Raw genomic sequence first — 27,112 nt, 5'->3', positions numbered from 1 at the left:
GATTGATATTTTCCTATCTATATTGTTTGTTTGCAATAAAAGTGGTGTTTTTAGATTTATAGTTGTAAAATAATTCTAAACGTGTTTCATACCTAAGCCAATACTAAATTATACCACTTAATTCCGTTTTTATTTGGATACAGTTTCTTAACTATATGTCATTTCTATCTTGAGTAATAGGATTGTTTTCGTCAACATTGGTGGAGTTTAATCTTACTAAACATGTTTTTGGTCAACATTTCAGTTACATCTCATATGCATTCTATATTTTGCGTATTGGTGTCATCCTCATCCCTATACAAAGTCTTGGCTTAATTGATATTAATGTTGTTTATAAATAAAAATGGTTTTTCAGGCTACAATGATTGTAATATCGTTTCAGTTTATATCTGCAAAAAAATATTATAAGTAGACAAGAATTGAGCGGTCCACGTTATAACTATTTCTGTTTGTTTGTACAACTCCACAACATTTTATAATAAAAGCATTAATAGAAATATTATTAGTATTAATTAAAAAGAATTTCTGTTTTTGTATCCCATCGAAATAAACAAAACAAACGACAGCTCCATATACTTGCTAATATTAAGATATATGCGATTATGCTAATGATATATAAATCTTACTACAATTACTGTTTTTCTGCTTTGTACAATATATACCATTCAAACATTTATTTTCGTAACTCCATTAAAACCTTTTCGAAGTTTCGCTTTGAACTTTTTTTCAAATAACTACCTTTTGGGGCAAAACTTTTTCTTTATTAGAAGAAAAGAATATATACGCTCTTAAAAAGGAAATTTCGAGCTTACACACAGTGAAAAAACAGTCATAGCCATCAACATAAGATTCTCTTCTTTTTTGTCGATACAACCCAAGATTCTCCTCCGCGTGTCTTCCACAACAATACACATCTATATTTAAATCTTCACATTATTATCACTTATCTTTAGTCAATTACAATTATGTGAAGTGTTTAGACAGTTGTTCAATAAAATTGCGGATTCGCATGATTAAATACCTGAATTATCAATTTATTTATGCATATAACTCAATCTCTTACTATATAAACTAGTAAGTATGATACAAACTTTTCTCTTAATTTCTTACTAAAAATGTATTTTTTACTATAGTAAAAAATAATCACTTTAAATATAAAATGTATAAAAGCAGGTGCAAGGATTCGACTTGTTTAAGCAAAATCGATATAAAATTTTTGAAAACCAAAATCAACGGTTTATACAATGAGTTTAGCGATTGCATACGAGTGTATATAAAATGCATATTTAACTGTTTAATATATATAAATTAGCGGTTTAACATGAAATTACACATACGAATTTTGAATTTTTGAAACCATCGGAAGTTAGTACTTATTCCAAATAAATCATAAGTTAATAAAATTGCAAAAAAAAAAAAAATGTTTAAAGAAGTTTAAAGAGGCAAATATAGCAAACAATTAAAAATTGAATCTAAGGTTTGTGAGGAATAATAATTGAAGAAGCCACGAGGGGAACCCATAAAATATGATTGGATAAGATAATAAATAGACAGAACCAAAGGTTAGACAACCGTCGCCCACAAACTCATTATAGCTGTTTGTTTTCCTTTCTTGTTTTGATTCCAATATTATCGGTGATTTTTAAAAATTATCGTATATAGACAGAAAGTGTGTTTTTATGATTCCTATTCACGAATTGTTTTGTTGTTTCTTTTCGTTTTCCTACAATACCGTTAGAATAAATTTTGACTATACAATTTTGATGAGACAATTTACACTAAAGCCACGCGACACAAAAAAAAAAAAAAAAACTGTTCTAAACCAAACAATGCAAAACTGTATTTCAGATATTTTTTTCTTTTCATTATTGTCTAATATTTTGTTAAAATAATATATTTAGACTGCTAAATGTTAAAAACAAATAACCATTTCATCTTATAGACCCATCCATAGTCAAGTTCCGGGAAAAATATCTAATGGGTCTATAAGATGCGTTGTTCTAATTTATTAAAAAGAAGACGATGGGCTTTTCTTCAGACTCAACCTCTCTGGGCTTTTCTTCTCGGTTTCTTTTAATTTTCATTTGGGCCTTGTAACAGACCGTAGCCCATTTACATCTTGAGTCGATAACCAGTCAGCTTCAAATGAACCGAAGACTCAGTTGAACCGGAGTTAAACGGGAGATAAAAACTCACAAAAGCCTAAAATCAAGTTAACTGATTTTTTCCTATATCGGATCAGACCTGGAGAACGAGATTAAAACTTCAAAGACCATTGTGTGATCTTCATTAATGGTTTTATTTTAATCATATAGTACTGTATCAAAATTTTAATATACGCTTTGATAAAATAATGAGAGTTGTATTAAATGACTTTACAAATTTGTATAAAATTTAGAGATATGAGTACAATACTAACCAAAATATGTAATCTTGTGTGATTTATACTATCATGTAACTCAAATTTAAATTTATACTATAATGTGTTTCACGTTTTTGTGTTGTTGACAAAACAAAATCCCAAACCAATACTATGATTTTCGTAGTAAAAAAAGTTGAGTCTTTCTCTTTAAGAAATATGCATGTAAAAGGATGTTTTGATCCTAGCAAAAAGCATATTACATAAATTCTAGGACATCCTAGGATTTAGGACCGGCTCCACCTCTTCCAAAAGTCTCATTGTACCTTTTTCACCGCTATGATCGATTAATCGTTATAATATTAGTATTTGATTTTCTTCTATTCCTACTTTAGAGTTTTAGATAATACCTTCGGAAGATAAAAGAGCAAAGGCAACGAACGTGCAAACAGGTTACGACAGTACGTTAATGTTGTCTGAATCCTTAAAAATAGTAAACTTAGCATACGAAGAATGCAGCAAATAGGTACAAAAAAAGTATAATACGTGTATAAACATAGAATGTGATGTTACATACATACGTGTAAAAGTTTGGCTACAAGTGTCTTCTACACCCAACGACAACACACAAAGGAGACAAAATTGCCTTTTACGGCAGTTACGACTTATACGTGTATAAAATGGTATATACGTCTATCGTTCAGCTTAAAAATTCAGATTCACAAATGATAATAATAATAGTGCAGAGCAAATGGATTAGATGAAACTCATAGAACAATTAAAAGAAATGTTTTGCAAGAAAATCACTCAATTTTTTTATTATAATAGAAATACAGAGACCACTAAAATTATAGATAAATAAAACTGCCATCGTGATATTCATTAATTCTTATCAGAATTAAACGAAAACAAGAAGTAAAATATCTGCTGAACGAATCAAGTTGGCTCAAATTTCACTAAAACATGAAAATCAATGAAGAGATTGGAGAGTGTTATACTTATATGTCTCACTCTTTCTCGAGGCAAATCTCTGCTCCTATAGATTCGTAGGTGCCTAAAAGGCTCAATTTGAAGCCATGCATGTCTTTTGCTTTCACAATTTGTCATTCCCCATGCCAACTTTTCACAAATTTTTACAGTCCATATATGTATATGCATATTGCACATTTATATATCTAAAGTTGGTGGCGTAACACGATGAATTTTAACTAATTGATAGTCGCACAATGGCATCCTTATGTTAGTCTGAAATCAGTACTGTATCAAATTTAATTCTGACTTTTATTTGACTTGTCTAGTTTTCAGTTGAAGCGAAACTATAATGGTTAAATGATGTTTTTCTTATGATTATACAAAAAAAAAATTCAAAAAAATTCATAATGTTTGATAAAACGCAATAATGCAGGATTTGCGTTTTTGTCTAAAAAAAAGTAAAAACTTATTATGTAAATAAATGATTATGGTTATGTTATGAAGTCTTATTCCGTTAGTCTGCACATATATCTATCCGTACAATGTGATTTTTTCGGCGAATAGTTATCTAATATTTTTCATTCTAAAACTTGTATTATTATGTACAATAGTTATGCAATATTTTATTTTCCCTTTTGATCTTAAAAGTTCAATGTTTTGAGTTTTTTTTTTGTTCCACAATTATTGATATTCTACATCAACATCATTATTATTTTTATTGTTGACCAATAAAAATAAGAAAAAAATATAGTTAATATTATTAAACTAATAAAATAATAATATTAAAATGTAAAAGTTATTTTTTTAATTTGTATGAAAATTTCACAACATCAGACTTGATAAACTTGATGTAATAGAGGGAATACTAAAGAGTCAATATGTAGTTAGCCATGAGCCCATGATTGTGATGTAAAAATATGTGTTGAAAAATATAAAACAATTAAACACGAGGGAATTCAACAATTAAAGTAGTATGTTTCACTATGCTACATTACAAATTATTTAGAGAAAATTAAATTAAAATAAGAGGATGAGGAAATGATGTGATAAAAATGTTCTAAAGTACGTATGTACCGTGAAAAGTGCAATTATATGGAAGAAAAACACCACAAACACGACACTGAAACGTTGTACATACGATTGCTTCATCTGCAAGTATAGAACGAATATTTGTTTTATTTTGTCTTAAAGTATCGATTAGTTCCAAAAAACAGCTTTCTGAAACCATTTTTCATTTGTATGGATTTATTATATTTTGTAGTTTTACAGATAGATATCATTCTTAAATAGTTTTAATTAGAAAAATTATGTTCTATATTTCAAAATTATGTTTTATTTTATACCTATAGTTCCAACTTCCAAATAAACGTTTTGTGCCTAGGTTAAGCATATCGGTGATTTGCGCTCAACTAACGTCTGCTATATTTGAGAAACTTAAATTTTTACTGAAAAACCTACGAAAAACCTACGAAAATATCTCGTACGGATATGATCAATAAGATTCTATCTGAAAGAAAATGACGGTCCATACTTGAACTCGCCATTTCCTCTTCAACTAGGAAAAAATTGGATCGACATTGGATTTAAGAAAGGAAATGAAACCACGAGGCGAAAGAACTAAGCCACTAGAGTTCTCTATTTTGACGGTTTACTAAATATAATCAAGAGTTTGTTTCTTTGCTCGAATCTTTTGAATTTTTTTCCTGTTCGTTAAGAAATCGAAGAGCCAAGCTACTGGACTTCATATTGTCGTGTTATATAAATACAAATATTATAAACAAAATATGATAGTACTATAATATAAGATATGTCAATTTCCGAAGCAAACTAGATATGTAGGCTTCTCATGACCTACAAAGAACACAATCCAACCAGCTATCTTTTGCCGCCCTATCATATTTAACGTTCGTATTTATCCTCTCTTTCATTTCCAAAACTTAATGGTTCTTCTTCATTAATACACTTCAAAAAAAAAACATCCGTAATCCCCAGAAAGAATAAGAAAAACTAATAAAGTCACAAGTCACAACTAACAATTATACACCGTATCTACTGGAAAATAAAGAGAGAGTTATATCCATTATTCACATAGAAAAAACATTTTTACATGTTAAAGACAAGTATTACTGTGTTATCTCTTTTTCTATTTGCCGCATTTTGATAAATTAATTATAAAATGCAACATGCTTTTTTTTTTTTTCCGCGTATGTGCCAATGCAACATGCTTTTATTAAAAAAAAAACGAATAGATCCAAAATGTTTTTTTTTCCTTTCTATTTGTCTTCTCATAAAAAAGTAGCCTCTTTTTTACCATCTCAGCCGCTCCACGCGATGTTTTCAGAGTCTCCAGCGCAAAAAACAACACGCATGTCACTATCTCTCTCTTCATTTGACTCTGTTCCAATCCCTCACTAACTCGCTATATAAATATGAGAGCCTCCCCATGAATTTCATGCATCATTCAACCCCCATAACCTACATGCAAACCATCGTCTTAAAACCCTAGTTCTCCATAAAAAAAATATCCTTGAACACAAATAAATGGAAAACGAAGTAAACGCAGGAACAGCAAGCAGTTCAAGATGGAACCCAACGAAAGATCAGATCACGCTACTGGAAAATCTTTACAAGGAAGGAATACGAACTCCGAGCGCCGATCAGATTCAGCAGATCACCGGTAGGCTTCGTGCGTACGGCCATATCGAAGGTAAAAACGTCTTTTACTGGTTCCAGAACCATAAGGCTAGGCAACGCCAAAAGCAGAAACAGGAGCGCATGGCTTACTTCAATCGCCTCCTCCACAAAACCTCCCGTTTCTTCTACCCCCCTCCTTGCTCAAACGGCACGTAGTTCTTATCCTTTTCTCTTACTTATCCGTATCTAATCTTCGACGTTCTATTTTATAATCTTAAAAAAATTGTAGTCCATACGTTATAGGTTCTTTTTGTTGACGACGTTTTCTTTCCGTATTAAAGAAATGAAAATAAAGCGTATGAATTACATCTGGACTATGAAAGAACTTACAAAAACATGTCATTAAATACATATATAAATATATAATCCAGTTTTGGCCATTTATCGCTGAGATTCAAATTTGTTTTTTAAAATTTTAACATAAAAACATATAATCGGATGCGAAAGGATTATATCATATGGGACTATTTTGAGATGTTTATCAGCAAATTATGTACTCTGGATTAGCAGGTTTTATGTTTGTTTTTTCATTTTTATCAATATAATTGGGTATTACTAAATAAAATCTTTTTTTTGGTTATGAAGTGGGTTGTGTCAGTCCGTACTATTTACAGCAAGCAAGTGATCATCATATGAATCAACATGGAAGTGTATACACAAACGATCTTCTTCACAGAAACAATGTGATGATTCCAAGTGGTGGCTACGAGAAACGGACAGTCACACAACATCAGAAACAACTTTCAGACATAAGAACAACAGCAGCCACAAGAATGCCAATTTCTCCGAGTTCACTCAGATTTGACAGATTTGCCCTCCGTGATAACTGTTATGCCGGTGAGGACATTAACGTCAATTCCAGTGGACGGAAAACACTCCCTCTTTTTCCTCTTCAGCCTTTGAATGCAAGTAATGCTGATGGTATGGGAAGTTCCAGTTTTGCCCTTGGTAGTGATTCTCCGGTGGATTGTTCTAGCGATGGAGCCGGCCGAGAGCAGCCGTTTATTGATTTCTTTTCTGGTGGTTCTACTTCTACTCGTTTCGATAGTAATGGTAATGGGTTGTAACGAAGGTTTAATGAAATTATAAATTTTATGTAATCATTAGTTGTTTTAAAAAGTATTTCAAACTGTGGAGAAACTCATGAACATTTTGAAACGAAACGTAACTATATATTTTGGTCGAATTTAAAGGTTAAATCACTCTCATTAAACAAGTCAATTATTTCAATGAATTTCAATTTCATTTATTAATTAAAAAAATTCTTCTAAAATTAAATTTAAGTACTAATTAAACTTGGTAATGAATAAACTTAATTCATATAGTGATACATCTATAGGAGGCCGACATAGACATTCTATAAAATGTATATGGGATGTTAAAAAGATTTAACATAAAATGTAAATGTGATTTTAATTAATGTTATTTAATATATAATCCAGTTATATATCAAATTGAATACTATGATCAAACTTGTGACTACAACCAAAATGGCAACAGATGAAATATGTTGCCTTTGCTTCATTGTGAATTAAGATCTATTGTCATCTGTCGCCCGTAGCTACTGCCAACAACTTGGCTACTGCCAATAGCTTATTATTGACTAGAATTTAGCAATTTTAAAGTATTAGTATAATTTTTGCTCTCCGTATGCGAATAAATATATTTATGGTTCCAAAAAGGCAAAGACTATGCATTTAACAGAAAATTATCGAGTGTGTTATATTGTTCTTTTTCTTATCTTACTATTGAATGTTCGATTTATAGGTATAAATAAACTTGTATGTTTATATGCATATAAAGTCATGAAAATCAACTAGTTTCACCCTCGGAAAGAAACAGTGCCATTGGCTGATTTGGAAGCTCTGGAAATCCAGAAATAAAGTCATATCAAAGGAAAGGATTTCAATGTGCGTTGGACGAAGATGCAGAAAAGTGGGGCAATTGAAGAGAACAAAATGAACATAGGAGAACTCAAGCTGGAGCATGAAATACATGTATCAAATGGAACCATCCTCCACCAGAATGGATCAAATGTAAACATGTAATACATATGGTGCTTGGCAAGGACAAGGAAATCAGAGTGGAGTTGGGTGGGTTATCCGATCCGAAATCACCAAGGGTCAGGGTTATGGATGGGAGAAGAGACCTTATAAAGCAAATTCTATTTGTTAATGACGCGTTAAGAATATATTCAAATTGATTTCCATTTTTTATGATGAGGTGGTGAATGGAAGTTTATAGATGCAAGTTGATACAAGTTGATTTTCCACTTTTGTAAAAACTTAAAATGATACAAGTTGATTTTCACCATTTCAGAAGGCTCAGATCCGTGATCTTTTGTTAGAGAACTTGTCACTAAGAGTGTTGCGAACAAAGGCGTTGGAAAAATATACAAGAAAAGAGGATTAATTAAGGTGTTATTATTATCTTTAACATGATAAGTTACAATTCAGAACAACCAAAAGATTACAAAGCCACAAGAAAAAGGCACGGTGAGATCAGCGTACGTACATAGACATTTTATTTTACTTATGTTAAAACCATAATCTGATTATACATATATATATAATTAAGCTCCAACTTCACTCGACGCTGCAACAATAAAAACAATCAAAACGTATACCTTACCAAATAATAAAAATTATATCATGGTGTTTAGTTAGAATGAGTACTTAAGTTAATTAGAAAGAAAAAGAGAGGAGACTAACTATATATGTACAACAATTAAAAAAAAGCTTACTTGTCGCAGTTAGTGCTCAAGGAAATGGGATAGGGAATGCTAACACCGCACTCTTCAGGAAGACCAGAGGCTAGACTTGGGTTGAGACCAGAAATGCCCTTTGCAATGGACTGTAGGCATCGGCATGGTTTGAGCCACACCGTTCAACTTTTCAACTCCTTCACAACACAGATCCGGTACCACACCACCTTTTGAAAGGTAGTTGGCACATGGAGCCAAGTTACTTACCACTGTGCCACATGAGATTTCTGCATCTACTGATGAAACTATGCACACCGTCAAAACGAAGCATATGAAGAACCTGAGAGCCAAAGCCATTGTGTTTGCTCTATTTTGTTTTGGTTATTACAAACAAAAGTAGAGGTTTAGTTAAGTCTTGTTTTCTAATTAAGCTTGTGTTTTGCTATTGGATGTGAGAAAAGTGGGAGGTGATGATGGTTTTAAATAGGGATTTTAGATGGAAAAAATGGTGACTAAGTATAGGGTTTGTTAGAAGTTAGATACGCATTTACTTTATTCTTGTTTCTTCCACTAACGAGAAAGAATGTTTTGCTATAGTCAAATGTAAACAATAGTACGTATCTTACTTTTATTTTTTATACTTTTATTTTGTATATTTTCGTATTTTAAGATATCATACTTTTGAGCGATTCAGAAGATTTGAATAGTAATACTGATAACATGCTTTGCTAAACATACGTTAGCAAAGCATAACTAATCTTCGATATCGTACATATATAATCAATAGTTTGCTAGCTATGTGTACGGACTATTTCAGTACCGTTCATATTTCAATTCAATGCAATGAGAAACTAAGGAACATATCTAAGTGTATCCTCCACCAATTTAATTTGTTTTTAGCTATGAGTACTATATCTAAATTGATCTATATATTTATCAGTTACTATGTACATTAACTTTTTGTCGTCTATATCTTTATTTATTTTAAGATATATGTTTTGATTCAAAGCAAGGTCATCACTGTGCATATTTTTCTCTTAAAAAGTTAACAGTTAAAAGGATGGAGATGGCGGTTACTGGTTAGAAATCGGAGATTTAATTATGCCAAATCTCAATTACCGTCCAATTAGTGCAATGTATAACTGAGGGACACGTGTATCCAACATCAAACATGACAAATTGACAACTCTCCCAACCAGCTTATTTGAAGAATAAACCAGGAGCAGAGTTTAATATGTAAGTCCGGTTATCGGAGTCCTTAAAATTAAACCAAGCTGGTTTTGGAAATTGAGCAATATATGGTTTCAATAAGTTGAAGATTCTGGGCCTTTAACGGACCTGATGAAAGCCCAACGCACATTACGGGTTTGAGTCAATGACTATGACTTGAATGTCCTAAAGGCTAAGCTCCAAATGTTGACCAAATCAGGAGATCAATTCTGACAATTTTTCACTAGCAACCATACTTTGAAAAATGCTATCTGATTTGAGAGTATCAGATGCGGTATAATGGGCTTAACCGCTTAAGTCGCTGACGAGGAACTTGAGATGGCTTTGCGTTATTGCGTAGTAAGGTATTACAACACGATATTGGACGAAATTTTGCATGACATTAGTAACTTGACGCAAACGCAGAGTTGATAAAATTTGCATGACATTAGTAACGATTTTGTCCAAAAAAAAAAAAAAAAAATTTTTTTTTTTCTTCGATGCATAATCAAATCGTGAAGATTGATAACATTGTTCTTAGATTAAAAAAAACAATGTTGTTAGGTGTTTGTTATTTAATTAGGATTATTACTTTTGTTATTTAATTAGGTTGGTCAACGTAAAGTTTTATTTTTTCGGATAATGGTAAAATTTCTATTGCAGATGCAGCAGCTTTTACTTTATCAGTATGGATGAGAGATTTATTTTTTTGGGTTAAAGGAGAAAAATCATTGAGCATGTCTTCTTCGTATAAATATCAATTTTATAAATAATGTCACTCCAAAACTAGGAACTTAATATTATTGGTTACTTAATAGTTATAAAACTCTTCACATATTATTATTACGTTCGTATGCGTTGGAGGAGATATCTAGAAAGAAGATGACTAATAAGGTACTATTATCATAGTTTTAGCACATCAATACAACATATGATATGAAAATAAGACAAAGCATTGAGACAAAAACAAATACATGGTAATATCAGCTAAGATATATAGCCGTATTTTATTCTAGTACTTCTGGTAAACCATACTCTTAACGCCAAAACGACGACGTAAGCTTCCATTTCACTTGATGCTGCAACAATCCAAACGATCAAGAGAACACATTTTGTCATTAGAAAAAATAATTCATGGTCTCTAGATCAAGTAAAACAAAACTAAATACTTACTTGTTGCAGTTAGTGCTCATGGAGATTGGATATGGAATGCTAACACCGCACTTTCCAGGAAGGCCAGAGGCTAGACTTGGGTTGAGACCAGAAATGCTCTTCGCAGTGGACTGGATGCATCTGCAAGCTTGTTGGCGGTCTGGTGTGGTTTTAGCCATACTGTTCAAAGTTTTGACTCCTGCACAACATGAAGGTGGCACCAACCCACCTTTTGATAGATAGGTTGCACATGGAGCCAAGCTACCTGCCACTGTGCCACATGAGATTGCAGCATCGACTGATGCAACTATGCACACCGTTAAAACAAGGCATGTGAAGAACCTCAAAGCGAAAGCCATTGTGTTTGAACTTCTTTTTGGGTGATAACAAAATTAGTTGAGTTTCGTTTTCTTAGCTTATGTTTTTGTTGTTGGATATGAAAAAAGTGGGAGATGATGATGGGTTTATATAGGGATTTCATATGGGAAAATATGATGACTAAGTAGGGTTTGTTAGTAGTTGGATTCGCATTTACTTCATTCATTCCTTCTAGTTTATTCTACTAAACTGAGAATTAAGATTTTGTCAATAGTAGTATCACATCGTTTAGTATGTACTACCTCTCTCTATTTTTTTTTATTTTTTTTTATCAAACCTCTCTCTAATTCTAAAAAATGATTTCTAGATTTTTTTGTTCCACAAAGATTAATTTTCCAACTTTTTAATACAAATTTTGTTGATTATAATACTAAAATGAATTGTAAACTTGAAGGACTATTTTGAAAATAAAAAAAAATTATTAAGTTACTATTGTTTTATGATTATTGAAAATTGTTTAGCTAGTAATTTTTTTTTTTTTTTAATATGTGTGAAATTTTTGAAAATTAATCCTTTTAGACACAGAAAGAGTAGTATTAGATATTACAAAGATATCAAAATTGTTTTAATTTAAAAATTTCACTAGGTGTTTTTAATAACAATTTGGTTATCTTAAGCTATAATGCTTTGAGCGATGCTTCAAGATTTAATAATATCGCTTGGAATCGACAAGACTAACTGGAGAAGACCACTTAGCAAATTAGTAGAAAGCATTGCGATGAATTTTGTAAAATATAGCATCTCCTTAACATTTTCAATTTTTTTTTTTTTTTGAATTCATAATTCATATGCTGTATAATCATTAATTTATCAGCTATTAGTCGTACTATGTGAACTAGATTTGAATAATGACATGCCGTCTGATTTAATGCTATGTGTAACTGACGGACACGTGTACCCAACACTAGACATCAGAACTCTCCCAACTAGCCCAATCACATTCTCCTTTTCCATTGGACCACCTTTCATCTGCTTTTAATTAACTGTGGCCATAAGACTTAGTGAAAGAAAAACAAAAGTTGCAGTTTTTAAACTCTTAAATATAAAGATGAATAAATTTTTTTATATATGATCACAAATTTTAAATGATTCCAACAGTTTCTTATGAAGTACTTAGATTTTCAATACCAAAATTCTTAGCCTGGTGAAGGAAGCCAAAATATTGTTTTATTTGTATGAATTTTGGTTAAGTCATTATTCTAGAATTGTAATGAAAGAAAAAGAATGATGAGCATATAAAGTAGTGATTAATTAGTGGTTCAATTTGAGACGCGGAAGTAGTTTGTAGTTGGTAGTTGGTAATTTGAAATGTGAAATGTGACTTGCATTTACTTGTTTTTCCTCTTCCAGAAATTTGTGGATTATATTATAAAAGATAATTGGTGAGTATTTAAGGTATATTTTTAGTACAATCAAATACATTATTATTGTAATTGTAAGACCATTGCATTCTGAAATTTTGGATTTTTTTATTGTTAATATTTATATTTATTTAAAGGATTCCTTATAGTACAAGGACCTTAATTAAAAATTGATTTCAGAATAGTAAATGCAGTAATGTGTATAAAAGTTGAAACAGCTTTAAGACATTTTCCATAAAATAGTTGTAGTAGTTTTTACAAGTTTACTATAACTATTTCTTTTAGCAAAAATAAATTATATTTGTAACCTGTTGTGTATATCTTAAGGAAAACTAAGAAAGCTCTACCATTTATAAAAGCCATTTTTTGACAAGATGGAAACCATAAATCAAAGCTCACAATAATCATCATAATCTTTGGAACACCAAGGATTCTTGCAGTTTCATATGAAGATTATACGGAATTGCACTGATTATTTTAGTGTTATTTTAAAATGATAATGATATTTTATATATCATAAATTTGATATAAATGATGATATTTTACAGAATGAAATGTTGTTATACATACTATACCTTAAGAGCATATAACATGATATAATTGCTACATTAGTGTCGGTAGAGGTTTGTGTAGTCAAATTGTGACTATTAAGTACTACACATGTGAGACATTTATCAATCTTGTACGATGTTGCTTGACGGTTTTTGGCTGATAGTATCCAACACCATACATCAACCTTTCACGTCCCAAGCTCTCTAAGACATCGGAGAAGCATCATCACATGCGTACGTAGAAAGGAAACACAAAAGTTAAAGACATTTTGTAATATGTGTAACTATGAGACATATATGAGACTGCATGTGACTATGAGTTATATATGGCTTATAGAGCGATAGTGTTATGGAGATTATATTGCATTCATGCTATGTACTGCATAAGACGAATTCGGTTTCGTGTATTTATTCCCGCTTGAGTCTAGAATTGGTTTCAAGTATAGTTAGAAAAAGACTGTTTTTTTCGTCCTATTATGGTTCGTATACAAAATTATGCATTGAATTGATGTGGCATTCACGTAAAAATCTTCCTGCAGGGCTATAAAACGTATTTTTGGCGTACGATTATAATAAATTTTGTTATTATTCAGATTATTTATTAAATCTTTTTTGTTGTTGACAAACGCATTTATGTTAATGATTATACGAAATATCGAGAAAAACTCCATATAGCACCTCTATCATTCAATTATGTAGTAAGTCATAAAATGTGAACTTTGCTAATTATAATGGCCATAATTAGTAAACGTGATGGGAGAATTGTGATGTTTAGTGTTGGATACACGTGTCTATCAGCTGCACATCGCATTTAATTGGACGGTATTACATATATAGTACACATAATAGCTGACATTTCATCTACAACGAAGATACAAATTTTTAAACGATTTTCTCTTGTCTACTACAGTATAACATCGCTCTAAACATGCTAATTAAAAAAACAAGTTTAATTAACTGCAGATAAATGAATATATATTTTTTAACAGTATAGCTGTATATATATTGACGTATTGGTCTTTGTACATTCTGAAAACTGATACTATTGTTTACATAATTACATATGACTGGAGAAACTAATTATTTTGGTTAGTAGAAGAAACATAACTACATATGACTGGAGAAACTAATTATTTTCGTTAGTAGAAGAAACTAGAAAGAATGCATGAAGTAAATGCAAAACCAACTACTAACAAACCCTACTTAGTCATCATTTTTCCCCCATACGAAATCCCTATATAAACCCATCATCATCTCCCACTTTTCTCACATCCAACAACAAAACACAAGCGTAGAAAACAAAACTCAACTAATTGTGTTATCACCCAAAAGAGAAGAGCAAACACAATGGCTTTCGCTTTGAGGTTCTTCACATGCTTTGTTTTGACAGTGTTCATCGTTGCATCAGTGGATGCAGCAATAACATGTGGCACAGTGGCAAGTAGCTTGAGTCCATGTCTAGGCTACCTATCAAAGGGTGGGGTGGTGCCACCTCCGTGCTGTGCAGGAGTCAAAAAGTTGAACGGTATGGCTCAAACCACACCCGACCGCCAACAAGCATGCAGATGCTTACAGTCCGCTGCAAAAGGGGTTAATCCAAGTCTAGCCTCTGGCCTTCCTGGAAAGTGCGGTGTTAGCATCCCCTATCCCATCTCCACGAGCACCAACTGCGCCACGTAAGTTTTTAATTGAGCAGTACTGCTCATATTCTCTCTAATATTTTTTTTTAACTTGGCTAATTTCTCGATCTTGAGACGATGACTTAATCTTTCTAGTGATGTAATTTATACTCTTGATCGTTTGTATTGTTGCAGCATCAAGTGAAGTGGGGAATAACGACATCATTTGCCTGAAGAGTATGGTTTCGTATACGTAAAATAAGACGGCTATCTAAGCTGATATTTACCTTGTCTTTGTTTGTCTTGATGGCTTTGTAATCTTTTGCTTTGTTATGTTGTATACTTGTGTCTTAACATGTTTAAGATATGATAATATATAGTATCGGTACCTTATTAATCACCTTCTCTTTATAGTTTATATATCTTTCCGCCAACGCACTCATACGTAAAAATCATATAGTGAAGAGTCTTATAACCAATAATATTAAGCTCTTTTTAAACAACAAAAACCATATTATAAGCTCTTAGGTTTGGAGTGAAATTATAATTTTGAGATTGGTAAAGTGTAAACCAAATTCTATATATAAATACGAAGAAAAAATGTTGAATGGTACGGTGTACCTCATCCAATTATTAACTTACCGACGACACGGAATTGATATCACCAGCATAATTGAAAATAAAATTCAAAATATTACTAACAAACAATATTTAATTGATTAGGACAAGTAACAGTGTTGTTAAGTATAATAGAAAATAAATATTAAACATGCATTATTCAATTATTCATAAAACTAAAAGAGATTTCATCGAGTTGATTATGAATCAAGTTACTTTTTACTAAGTAAGTTTTCATTTGGTATGAAGATATGTAAAGTTACTAAGTTTTCATTTACGGATTCATCGCAGACAAATTTTCGTCAAATCTAGTGTACCTAAAACAATTGGCTTTGATCAAGTATACTGCGACTTCAAAGAGAATTATTTTCAAGAATTTGTATTGACATAAGTTATTCGTATATGAATACATAATTTTTTTAATTCCTTTATCAATTAAAATATAAAACAAATCAAATCCCAAATACTCAAAAAGTCAAAAGTTAATTTCGAGTTAGGGCAAAAATAAAATAATGACACCGATCGGATATCCGATTCGTACATCATTATCGCCTCTGTGAATCGGTCGTACTCTCAACCACGGAGGTTTCCGATCCTAGAGAGGAGGATTCTTCAGTTTACGCTCTTGTCTCTTCTTGAATCCGGTGGACTATTTGGGCGGCGATACATCCATCGGCAAACCAAATTCTGCAATCTCTGTTGCGGAAAAAGCGCTATGATAGTATTCGTCAAATGTTTACCAAAGTTATTTCACTTCATCTCTAGTTTTACTTTCAGTGCCTCATGTTTGGAGATTAGCATTCTGAAGTTGTGCGTTTATTAGGTTTTTTTTTTTTCGTTTCTTAGGTCGCAAGACACAATCTGTATGAGAAATTAACAGAAAATTTGTGAAATTGAAAATGGAAAAAGCGACTGCAATATAAACTGATTAATAAGAAACTTATCCTGAATAAGAATAAACAAGTCAACTAGTTATTTTTCAGATGTTTTGCTCTGTTTTGATAACAACTCTTACATTGTAATTATTTCATCGAATGACATAGTTTATCAGAGTACATATGTTAAACAAACATTGGATCTGTAACTTTTAAGTACTCTCCATCTCATAGACTGCTTCACTCCTTATTATTACATCATTTAAAAGATATATCATGCATTGTCTTGTAAGATTCTTTTGGTTGCAGCAGTTACGCTGTTATCGACTCAGTGTTTGACCGGTGGGTGACGATTTCCTGTTGGGTTAGGTCCCGAGGGGTGCTTATGCCACTTTTTTTCTTCGCCCTAATTCCAGAAAAAATATCTTATAGCTAGTAATGCTCTCTTTGTTATTATGTTTATGCAAAATTGGATCTCCTTACCCATGTTGGCATCACTCTTGCGTTGTTCGGTTTTGCGATGATCTTTGCAGGTCCAATCTTGAAATGGACTATTACAAGCAAAAGACAGGGAAACGTATGTAAGAGGGCAAAGAACCATGCCCTCAATTTTTTCAACACATTTTTTGTATTATCTCTAAGTTGTAATTCAAGCAAGCTAAACACATACACACATGAGTAACGAGATTACCTTCTTGACATTCCCGAGTCACGAATCTGCTGAGAAGAAGACACATGAGAAGGAGAAGCTTGATGATGATATCATGTCTTCTCATATTTCTTATGTAGAGAATTAGCTAATTAATTGTTTTCATATAGGATGCTGCATCATATATATATTGGATGTGTAACACGCACAATACAACAATTTTGTCACATCTAGTTGGTACTCCCTTGGAGAATCGTAATGATTACCTAGCTTGAAGAAACCAGGTAAGATTCTCTGGTTAAAATGTCATTTCTTGGAATCCTATGCCATGACATTTCCACTTCGAAATTAGACTGTCTGTAGAAATAGAGTAAAGCATTACAACTTCATTCATATTTCTTATATTTTCCATTCTGTGCAGATTTTTCTGTTTTTCGGCCTACATGACAATCCGATATTCGGTTCCGGTATGTTTCCAAACCGAAATACCAAAATTTAGTGATCATATACAGTAGCTGATCTTTGTTAATTACCTTATTGGTACTTTCTTGGTATCTAGAACCTATTATCTTTTGAATTGTTTGCCTATTACCACCGATTGAGTTCATATGTGGACCAATAAAAACCGGACCAAACCGAGCAATTAAACCTGATTTAAGTTTAATGTCATTTATAGCAACTTCGTGTAGCTACTACTATAACTTGAGAACATACTATACGTCGGCAAAATTTTGCTGCCTTCATTTCAATTTCAGTTAAGCTTTTTCTTTGTCATAATCATTTAGGTGTCATTATAACCACCACGAAATCTTTTTTAAAAATCCACCACGATTTATCATATTTTTATTTGTATGTCTCTTGTGATATTGTTTTTTCACCAGCAAAGTTTGTCGGTCTCGTTTTCCTGGTCAGGGAATTACCGTTATGTATGTTTGTAATTATACTGCTCGCATTACCAAACCATTTCTTTAAAATGTATCCTCTCGGAACTTTCGATATCGATCTATAAAAATAAAGTTATTAGTTTTATACCACTTGGTTTATAATGATGATACATAATACTTTTGGGATTATATGTAAAGACTATGATCAATCGTGTTGTGGATCTTGTGAGTTGTGATTGGTTTGCAGTTTGCACTATGTCGACAAGACTATCCTTATAACTTGGATTAAATTTTTTTTTTTAATATATTAAAATGAAAGTTTTTGGTTCATTATATATTTGTATTTTGTAATTTACGGGTCACGACAATATAATGAACATGATTAACGTGCTTTAGTTATGGCCCTTTATACAGAAACTCTGGATCACTCATGATGGCAACTTGATTTGATCTCAATATTTATCAAAAGAATCCAAACTTATGTATAGATATAGACATATAGTTTCTAAATGACTTCTATTAATAAAAATGTAATTCTTTGATGAAAATGATCCCGATCTATGTAAAAAGTAGATGTACCGGTTTGATATAATTTTCAACTCCGGTTTAGTAGATCTTATTCAATTTTTTTATTATTTTAAATATTGTGTTTATGTAGTATAGTTAAAACAATTTTCTTATATGTATGTTACTAACAAGGTAAAGTAGTTGAACCGGTTCCACGAAATGAATGTTTTGAAAAGTAAAAATAAAAAACCATCAGGTATCCTTTTATCGACATAACATTGGCAACACCTAGACAAATAGGTCCAAACTATTTGGCAACACCTACACAAATAGAAAAAAATAGGTGCTCAACATAATTGGTTATCATTTCAAAAAAAAAATATAAGTATGCGCATTTTGATTTTGTCTTGCATGTGATATATGAACCTTCTAGTCACATAACAGTGAATTTTGATATCTTTGATTTGGTACCTGTTTTTTCTTGCAATCTGACTAAACCGAAACTGAACCGAAAATCTGTAAAAACCAAATCAAAACCGGTTAAACTACAATCGTTGTTAGAATTTTCGGAAGTTAACGGAAAGTGGAAAAGTCACAAAACCCTATTGGTTAGAATAGTAAAGTAGAAAATAGGTATGCCCGTAGCAGATCCCAGCTCTTTCCATGTGTTCTCATAATGAAAACATCGATTCCCGAAAATTCACAAAATCAGAACCTTGTCATATTAAAAAAATCTCAATTTCAATTCTCTCGATTTCTCTATCATCATCATCCATGGCTTCGCAAGCTAGCCTTCTCCTTCAGAAACAACTCAAAGGCAAGCCCTTGGAATCTCTCTCCTTACCAAAATCAATCTTGTGATTGTTATGTTCTTCTCTAAATCCGATTTTTGTTTGATTCAGATCTCTGTAAGCATCCTGTTGATGGATTCTCTGCTGGTCTCGTTGATGAGAAGAATATATTCGAATGGAGCGTTACCATTATCGGACCTCCTGATACTCTCTAGTAAACAACTCTCTTCCTTTTTTGCTTTCTTTAGATTTTTAGCTACTTTTTTTTTTCTGATTCTTGATTCTTGTGGAACAGTTTTTTTTTTTTTTTTCTTCATTGATTTCGGATTCGTTGATTCATATGTAATTGTTGTTACTTGAGATTGAACATTGTAGATCACATAATTGTGTGGTTTTCGTATTCTCTCTTTGTTTGTATCGGAATTTTTTTTTATTCTTGATTTAGGTTTGTTCTTATATATAGTTCAGATAGTGAGATATCGAATTGATGTCAATGGGATTGTATTGGGAAAGATGAAATTACCCTTATCTGCAATGCTCTTTATATGATAGTTACCAAAGATTTTGCTTGTTGTGCATATGGTTTAAAACTTGGTGTAAAAATGCAGTGAAGGAGGATTCTTTAACGCGATTATGACATTTCCGCAAAACTATCCGAATAGTCCGCCAACCGTGAGGTTTACTTCGGATATGTGGCATCCTAACGGTTAGTTTTCTCTCTATCGGTTTTGATCGGGGAAGGATTCAAAGGAATATGAATAGAAGACAGACGTTTGAATGGTTTACTTATATTTGTCCTGCAGTTTATTCTGATGGTCGTGTTTGCATATCTATTCTTCATCCTCCCGGTGATGATCCTAGCGGTTATGAGCTTGCAAGCGAGCGTTGGACTCCTGTTCATACAGTATGTTCAAATTGATTTGAGTTTGTTCATTTTTGTTCGCTTCATAGTAGTAGATTCTATGATTAGAGTTACTATAGTTCAGACACTATAAAGGGATCTCTAGGTGATTTATTTCATGTCTCAGATGTTCATGCCGTAGTGAAACAAATTATGGTGCTTTCAGGTTGAGAGTATTATGTTGAGTATCATATCAATGCTTTCTGGTCCTAACGATGAGTCTCCAGCAAATGTTGAAGCTGCCGTGAGTATTTCAATCGATTTATCGCACATAGCTTGCAATTAAGAGCAGAACATGCTTATGGATTTTGTGTGTTTTCTCTTGCGCAGAAAGAATGGCGAGATAAGAGAGATGAGTTCAAGAAGAAAGTGAGCCGTTGTGTCAGAAAGTCTCAAGAAATGTTTTGATCAACGTCAAACTTCACACCTTTGAGATCTCTGGAGTTTCAATCAAAAGTTCTTCATATTCCTATCTGAAACCCTTTGAAACGCAACTTGTTATAACTCGGTTTACATCTCTTTTTGTCGCGTTCGAGAACCAGAGCGTTTTGAAAGGTGTTTGGTTGAGAAAAGTGCTGTTCTTGAGAAACTGGTATTAAAATTATAAATTTCATTTGTTAAGAATCTTCTTTGCTTATAAAGTTATAAACCTATAATATCAGCAATAGTTTGCTCTCTGATTTTGCGCTGCTTACACTTCACAGTTTGTTTGTTTTGAACTGGAACTTCTGCCATTGCGCTTGGAATGACATTGTTTCCCTCTCTATAGCTTCATAAGTACTTGCACAGTCATTGTCATCACAACCCATGCCGGTTTATCCAATAAAAACCGGCATGCAGTTTATATTGAAAGTATGGAAACTGCGTGATGTCTACTTCAATGTGAGTGGGTTTAAGCCAAATTCATTGGAAAGGAAAATGGGAGATTCTTATTTAGCGAAAGGGTGATGTCCACTTCAATGTCATTTGAATGTGTTTGAGCCAAATTTCCTTTCCAATGTTTGATTCGCAAACTTGAGAGAACCTTTGGGTTATATTAGCTTGATGACTTATCCGGAGGTCTTCATTTTCTTGGTAGAAGAAGTAACTAAGAACTTACACAATCTTACTATCTAAAGATGTGAATTCAATTATTCATTTTACAAAAGAAGTGTAGCTTCTGCTTTTTATTCTGTCAATAGAGCCAATATATAGTTAACAATGATCCGACGACTAAAGATGTCAAATTGAAATCATGTGCTTAGTGTTGATAAAACGTAAGTCATACTTCTAGTTTGGTTGGTGTTAACCAAAAGTAAGTCTTACTCAATTGAACAAATGAGTTTGTTGATAGATATCTCTTAAAAAAAATTATGTCTTCACAAATCTTGTAGATCTTTAATACGTTTTTTCCCCGGATGTTTATTATTGTCCATTTTGTTAATTTAATATTCCAAAAAATAATTTAATTAATTTATTATAACTACTCACATTTCAAAGTATTTTCTCTAGGATATGTATATGAAAACTAAATATGGTGGATGGATGGTAGATGATGAGTTTGGAGACAATGGTGGATGATACATGGTAGGAGGGTTGATGGTGAATGATTGATTGTTAAACAAAGTGATTGAGAAGTTGTTGACTTGTTTACTATTATGTAAATCGTAGTATCGATCGTTATATAGCAATTATTAATAGATACTAAAATAATAGATGTAAAATACAAGGAAGAGTATACTATAATTTTCAAAAAATTTTTAAAAAAACAAACAAAATTCGATTACAGATTTACAGATAAAAAAAGTATAAAGATAAATATGTCTAGCTTAATCCACGTCATTTAGCTGTAAATGGAAAATAAAAAGCTGTATGTGAAAAAAAAAAAAAAAAAAAATCTGCAAAAAGTAAACAAATTGCCACGTAAGATATCTGTTAGGTCAAACGTTGACGTGATTTAGTAGCTAACGTCAATTAGTTAATTTCCGCATTTCGTGTATTTGAAGTCTCTTCTTTAACTTAAAATTATTTCTGTAATTCCTTTCTTTAAACAAAACAGAACGAAATAAATAAAAAATTCTTCGATTTTGTTATTTGTTAGATTGAAGTTCAGACACCTAGGACTATAAGTAGACGATCTCTTATTGTCTTGTCTTCTCATCAGACAGACATCAGATCAGAAGATTTTGGTTTCAAGCTCTTCTTCTACGATTCCCCGAAGCTTCTGGTAAAAATCTAAACGAAATTCCCAATCTTGTCCTTAGCAAAGTTTCGGTTTTTACCTCTTGACAATTTTCAATGACATTTAATGCGTACTCAGGATTGAGATCTCTCTCTCAAGCAATGGCAGCTACAAGTGAGAAACAGAACACCACAAAGCCTCCTCCTTCTCCTTCTCCTCTCCGCAATTCCAAGTTTTGTCAGGTAAAATCTTTCTGCAAATTTCTTTGATTAGATTTTGTTGATTAAGATGCGATCGGGAAAGCATTCGTGTCACAAGGATCTTATGTAAATGACCTGATCTCTTTGGCATTGTAATGAAGAATCCTTGAAATCGAATGCCATTTAGATCTGACCCTTTTTTGCTGGCTTCATTGTGTGAGAACTTCTGTATCATTGTAGGTTATATAGATTTTACAGAATCAGATCTTGGGGTTTTATTAGTTTGATCTGTTGTGACTCAAGGATGATTATGTAATTATATGAGTTTACTTTTTTCTTGTTTGTTTTGTGTAGCCCAATATGAGGATCTTGATCTCTGGAGGAGCTGGCTTCATTGGTTCTCACTTGGTTGATAAGCTTATGGAAAATGAGAAGAATGAGGTTTGTATACAAAATTGACATGCTTTTCAAGTTTGATCATATTTTTGAAGGTTTCGTTTTATTCTTCAGGTGGTTGTTGCTGATAACTATTTCACTGGCTCAAAAGAAAACCTCAAGAAGTGGATCGGTCACCCCAGGTTTGAACTTATTCGTCACGGTATGGTCTCGAGACTCTCAGTTTGTTGTTAAGCGTCTTCTTGTTCATGTCAACAAGATCCATCATCGTGATCTCTATTTGGAATTTGGGCTTTAAACAGATGTTACCGAGCCTTTGTTGATCGAGGTTGATCGGATTTACCATCTTGCTTGTCCTGCCTCTCCTATCTTCTACAAATACAACCCTGTTAAGGTTCGTGTGAATATAGATATATTCTCATATCACCTTCATATAATCAGAATCGTTAGTTACTGATCTAATATGTTTATGCAGACAATCAAGACCAATGTGATTGGTACACTCAACATGCTCGGTCTTGCCAAGCGTGTTGGAGCAAGGTTCAGGACATCTTCTGCTTCCTATTTTCTAATCACATCCTTCTTTCAAAATGCTCGGCTTTGTAACTATTTGTTCTTTTCGAAACAGAATTTTACTAACCTCAACCTCTGAAGTGTATGGAGATCCTCTCATCCACCCTCAACCAGAGAGCTACTGGGGAAATGTCAACCCTATTGGTAAACCTCAAATGTTCTCATCTTATAGAGGAATCTTCTTGCATTTCAGTTTTTACAGCTTTGTAAACTTAACCTGGTTGCTATTATCAAAAGGGGTTCGGAGTTGCTATGACGAAGGCAAGCGGGTAGCCGAAACCTTGATGTTTGACTACCACAGACAACATGGCATTGGTCAGTTTTCTACTTCCCTAAACTCACTGCATCACTTTTTTCTTTATCCAGTGATTCCTTTAAGATTCTCATTGGCCTGTTTGTCATTTGTAGAAATCCGCATTGCTAGAATCTTCAACACATATGGTCCTCGAATGAACATCGATGATGGGCGTGTTGTGAGCAACTTCATTGCTCAAGCACTCCGGTAAAGTCATTAGCTCTCTCAACTTCATTGAAACCAAGTTTTGTTTCATCTCTGCTTAGCTGTGTTTCCATTAAATGTGTTGTAGGGGTGAGGCATTGACAGTTCAGAAACCGGGGACACAGACCCGCAGTTTCTGTTATGTCTCCGACATGGTGGATGGACTTATCCGTCTTATGGAAGGCAATGATACTGGCCCTATCAACATCGGTAACCCAGGTCCGCCTTTCCATTCCAACATTTACCTTAACCCCTGTAACTAGAGTGTGGTGTTTTTGTTTCATTTGCTTTTTTCTAAAACCCCTCTGTTTCTCAGGTGAGTTCACAATGGTGGAACTGGCTGAGACGGTTAAGGAGGTTAGAGTCGGTTTACTCTAAAAGCTGTGATAAATCCTGCATTTAGTTCATGTTTTGGTTCCTTAATGTGTGTTGTGTTTGTATTAAACGCAGCTTATTAACCCAAGCATAGAGATAAAGATGGTGGAGAACACACCAGATGATCCAAGACAGAGGAAACCAGACATTAGTAAAGCCAAAGAAGTGTTGGGTTGGGAGCCAAAGGTGAAGCTCAGAGAAGGACTTCCTCTCATGGAAGAAGATTTCCGACTAAGGCTTAACGTCCCAAGAAACTAAAACCACAAGAAAACACAGACGGTTTTGAGTTCACGAGAGTTGTCAGCTGTTGAGTTATATGATGATGCTATTATACTACAAAGTGGTGGGTTTTTGTTTGGTCTCATGTGTTATTCATATTGCTTTTGTTCGTAGAAAAATAAGTTGGGAATGGGTCTCCTTGTGAGGAATGGCTCTTCTTTGTTTTTCAGTATATTGTGGTATGGTTATTATTTGTGTGGTTTTAATGAAATTTGTTCACTTAATTTGCTCATGGAATTACAGTTTTAAAATCGTTTTACAGTAACTAAAATAAATACAATTTTTAAAAAAAAAATATTTAGATATGAATAAGGAAACCAAATCTGAACAAATCAAACAATAGCATCTAGACGTAAAAGAAGAAAAAGGAAAATCGTGATATGGTAATATTTGGATATGATTAATTAGTTAGAAAACAAAGTAAAAAAACTAACCATATATACATTTTATATTTGATTTGATTATAACCGTTGAGCGGATATTACTAATACAGTTTCCAATTCCTTATGGGAGAAGTCAGGAGAAGGGAACGAAAATCTCTATATATACCCATCATAACGATACAACAATACTATCTCTCGCATTCTCCAAAATCACACAACAAAAATCTTCTTCTAACTTTTGAGAGTAATTCTGTATATCGACGTAATACAATGGCAAACAACAATTCCTTTTCAATGTCGACAATGTTCAATACTATACAAGAAATCCTGAATGAGGAGCCTTTGACAGTTCCTTCTCCTCCTTCACGTGGCGGCTATTCCTTATTCCACATCCGTAAAGCGGAGATGGATATTCAAAGGATTTTCAACTTCATGACTGGAAGTGAAGATTTGAAAGACGACATCTCAGTATTAGACACGGGAACGCTTATGTGGATGGCGTCTTTAATGACGTCTGACTGCGATTACTTCATGGTCATCACAACAAACAAGAACGGCTCCAAAACCCTACAGAAACTCATGGGAATGTCAGATGACATGGACGTCTTCTTCTTTGAGGCTATCATGCGCCTCTTCATCCATGTCATGACTGACAAGTACGCCTCCTACGTGACGATACAGGGGATGAGAGTTTTTCAACAGGACAAGAGAGAGTTGATGTATGATCAAATTCTTCGATACGCGTGTTTCCTGGCGGGTGACCAGTACGGTTGCATCGCGCTCAACGAAATCATAACCGACTTGGACGATCCTTACTACAGAGACCAGCTCCTTGACATAGTCGCGAACAACGCTCTTTTGCTAAGCAACGATGCTTATGGCAACTTTGTGGTCCAACACGTGCTTAAACTACGTGACTCCCGTTGCACGCGTAACATTGCTGATAAACTATGTGGCTACTGCGTCGAGCTCTCGTTTAAAAAGTATGGAAGCTACATCGTGGAGCGGCTTTTGGAGGCGGGGGACGTACCAATGGCAACAGTGGTTCTGGATCTGTTGGCGTGCAAGACAGAGATGTTGATAAGGTTGGCGAGGAGCGAGTACGGGAATTTTGTGGTGTGCAAGGCACTGGAATTAACAAATGAGATCCTCACGGCTGATCTGTTTTACGGTTTGGTGAATAGGCTCATGCCTTATCGCCATCTCTTGCATAGGTCTCCTCGAAGCAAGATTGCAACCATCTTGGACTCAATGAGTGTCCCAAACTAGTTAATGCTGGTTATGTTTTGAGTGTTCTATTCAAACCTCAACTTATCCTAGATTCCCATTTAGCAGTTTTCTTGTCAGTATTGTTGATTGAAAAGATTCATGGACAATCTCATAATTTGTCATATGCTCAGTAACACTCTGAGGAATTTTTGGGATATTGGATACTGACAATCATTTCCCTTCACATTTAACTATTAGGTTAATATAGTTCAGCTTTTCCCTGCATTTATCTTCAGAGAAAGAAAAAAGAACAAATACTAGATCACAATCCAATAAGTTAGTAAACATATATTCATAAATGTTCAAAAGTCAAAACTTTGTCTTGTGGTTTTCTTGTCACTTTTCAATTGACAGAAATAAAGACATTTCTTCTGCTTGCTTCCGTTGAGAATCTATGCATTTTGTGCCTAGTCAAATTATCTTATCTAAAGCGTGTCCAAGAGAGGTAAAAGCCGAGCAGAGTAGGTCATAGAAACTCCATTGTCATCTGCAGGAGACTTCAACATAAACAAAGAAGAAAGAGAAGTAAGCTCATTCAGAATACACATAAATTAAAACAATGCCATCATTGAGAAAGTCAAAGAAGTTAAACTACATGCAACTAGAGCATTTCTTGATTTAGAATATGTTTTATAATAACTTGTTCATACCACTATTCCAAATGCTCAGAATAAGAGATATGTGCACGTATGTAAAGATAGAATATCCAAACTGAAAACATATGACCTTGACTAATTAAACCTCGCATTAAAC

The 27,112-nt window shown here is 33.1% G+C and overlaps 8 protein-coding genes and 1 long non-coding RNA gene across 13 annotated transcripts; 6 read left to right on the top strand and 3 right to left on the bottom strand.

Annotated features, from left to right (window-relative positions):
* The first annotated feature begins 2,015 nt into the window (after nt 1-2,015).
* AT5G08910 lies at nt 2,016-2,294 on the top strand. The gene has a single exon (NR_143131.1). It is a non-coding gene; the product is annotated as an other RNA (long non-coding RNA).
* Nucleotides 2,295-5,449: 3,155 nt separating this feature from the next.
* On the top strand, nt 5,450-7,162 carry WOX2 (WUSCHEL related homeobox 2). Its single transcript, NM_125325.3, has 2 exons — nt 5,450-6,173; nt 6,611-7,162. The coding sequence occupies exons 1-2, from the start codon at nt 5,873-5,875 to the stop codon at nt 7,090-7,092; spliced, it is 783 nt and encodes a 260-aa protein (NP_200742.2). The 5' UTR covers nt 5,450-5,872; the 3' UTR covers nt 7,093-7,162.
* Nucleotides 7,163-8,428: 1,266 nt separating this feature from the next.
* Nucleotides 8,429-9,186, bottom strand: AT5G59330 (Bifunctional inhibitor/lipid-transfer protein/seed storage 2S albumin superfamily protein). The gene is made up of 2 exons (NM_125324.3): nt 8,769-9,186; nt 8,429-8,620 (listed from the first exon to the last, which is right to left on the bottom strand). Exon 1 carries the CDS (start codon nt 9,084-9,086, stop codon nt 8,823-8,825), a length of 264 nt encoding a protein of 87 aa, NP_200741.2. The 5' UTR covers nt 9,087-9,186; the 3' UTR covers nt 8,429-8,620; nt 8,769-8,822.
* Nucleotides 9,187-10,683: 1,497 nt separating this feature from the next.
* LTP3 (lipid transfer protein 3) lies at nt 10,684-11,546 on the bottom strand. The gene is made up of 2 exons (NM_125323.5): nt 11,112-11,546; nt 10,684-11,017 (listed from the first exon to the last, which is right to left on the bottom strand). Exons 1-2 carry the CDS (start codon nt 11,447-11,449, stop codon nt 11,008-11,010), a joined length of 348 nt encoding a protein of 115 aa, NP_568905.1. The 5' UTR covers nt 11,450-11,546; the 3' UTR covers nt 10,684-11,007.
* Nucleotides 11,547-14,542: 2,996 nt separating this feature from the next.
* LTP4 (lipid transfer protein 4) lies at nt 14,543-15,510 on the top strand. Its single transcript, NM_125322.3, has 2 exons — nt 14,543-15,056; nt 15,195-15,510. The coding sequence occupies exons 1-2, from the start codon at nt 14,728-14,730 to the stop codon at nt 15,202-15,204; spliced, it is 339 nt and encodes a 112-aa protein (NP_568904.1). The 5' UTR covers nt 14,543-14,727; the 3' UTR covers nt 15,205-15,510.
* Nucleotides 15,511-16,570: 1,060 nt separating this feature from the next.
* AT5G59305 (CLAVATA 3/ESR (CLE)-like protein) lies at nt 16,571-17,316 on the bottom strand. Of its 2 annotated transcripts, NM_125321.3 has the most exons (3): nt 17,184-17,316; nt 16,976-17,043; nt 16,583-16,898 (listed from the first exon to the last, which is right to left on the bottom strand). In NM_125321.3, exons 1-3 carry the CDS (start codon nt 17,266-17,268, stop codon nt 16,821-16,823), a joined length of 231 nt encoding a protein of 76 aa, NP_568903.1. In that variant the 5' UTR covers nt 17,269-17,316; the 3' UTR covers nt 16,583-16,820. The 2 variants fall into 2 exon arrangements, with proteins under 2 accessions (NP_001331073.1, NP_568903.1); NM_001345344.1 differs by having other exon boundaries at nt 16,571-17,043; nt 17,184-17,299.
* A 1,990-nt stretch (nt 17,317-19,306) lies between these two features.
* UBC7 (ubiquitin-conjugating enzyme E2) lies at nt 19,307-20,632 on the top strand (the record flags this gene model as incomplete). Its single annotated transcript, NM_125320.3, has 6 exons — nt 19,307-19,349; nt 19,435-19,537; nt 19,932-20,029; nt 20,127-20,227; nt 20,391-20,468; nt 20,555-20,632. 6 exons carry the CDS (start codon nt 19,307-19,309, stop codon nt 20,630-20,632), a joined length of 501 nt encoding a protein of 166 aa, NP_568902.3.
* Nucleotides 20,633-22,232: 1,600 nt separating this feature from the next.
* On the top strand, nt 22,233-25,060 carry UXS3 (UDP-glucuronic acid decarboxylase 3; the record flags this gene model as incomplete). 4 transcript variants are annotated; one of them, NM_001345343.1, is made up of 12 exons in its annotated part: nt 22,233-22,430; nt 22,524-22,627; nt 22,747-23,026; nt 23,096-23,183; nt 23,284-23,375; nt 23,457-23,521; nt 23,610-23,698; nt 23,792-23,869; nt 23,963-24,056; nt 24,142-24,272; nt 24,370-24,410; nt 24,504-24,970. In NM_001345343.1, 10 exons carry the CDS (start codon nt 22,946-22,948, stop codon nt 24,684-24,686), a joined length of 942 nt encoding a protein of 313 aa, NP_001331973.1. In that variant the 3' UTR covers nt 24,687-24,970. The 4 variants fall into 4 exon arrangements, with proteins under 4 accessions (NP_001331973.1, NP_200737.1, NP_001078768.1 ...); NM_125319.3 differs by having other exon boundaries at nt 22,234-22,430; nt 22,940-23,026; nt 24,504-25,060; NM_001085299.1 differs by lacking the exon at nt 22,233-22,430 and having other exon boundaries at nt 22,502-22,627; nt 22,940-23,026.
* A 300-nt stretch (nt 25,061-25,360) lies between these two features.
* Nucleotides 25,361-26,431, top strand: PUM16 (pumilio 16; the record flags this gene model as incomplete). Its single annotated transcript, NM_125318.2, has 1 exon — nt 25,361-26,431. The coding sequence occupies one exon, from the start codon at nt 25,361-25,363 to the stop codon at nt 26,357-26,359; it is 999 nt and encodes a 332-aa protein (NP_200736.1). The 3' UTR covers nt 26,360-26,431.
* Between the last annotated feature and the right edge of the window lie 681 nt (nt 26,432-27,112).

The sequence above is a fragment of the Arabidopsis thaliana genome, chromosome 5, assembly GCF_000001735.4.
Source record: "Arabidopsis thaliana chromosome 5, partial sequence".
Lineage (NCBI taxonomy): Eukaryota > Viridiplantae > Streptophyta > Magnoliopsida > Brassicales > Brassicaceae > Arabidopsis > Arabidopsis thaliana.
Note: the sequence above shows the minus strand (reverse complement) of the source record. Positions and strands in the feature narration are given on the sequence as shown.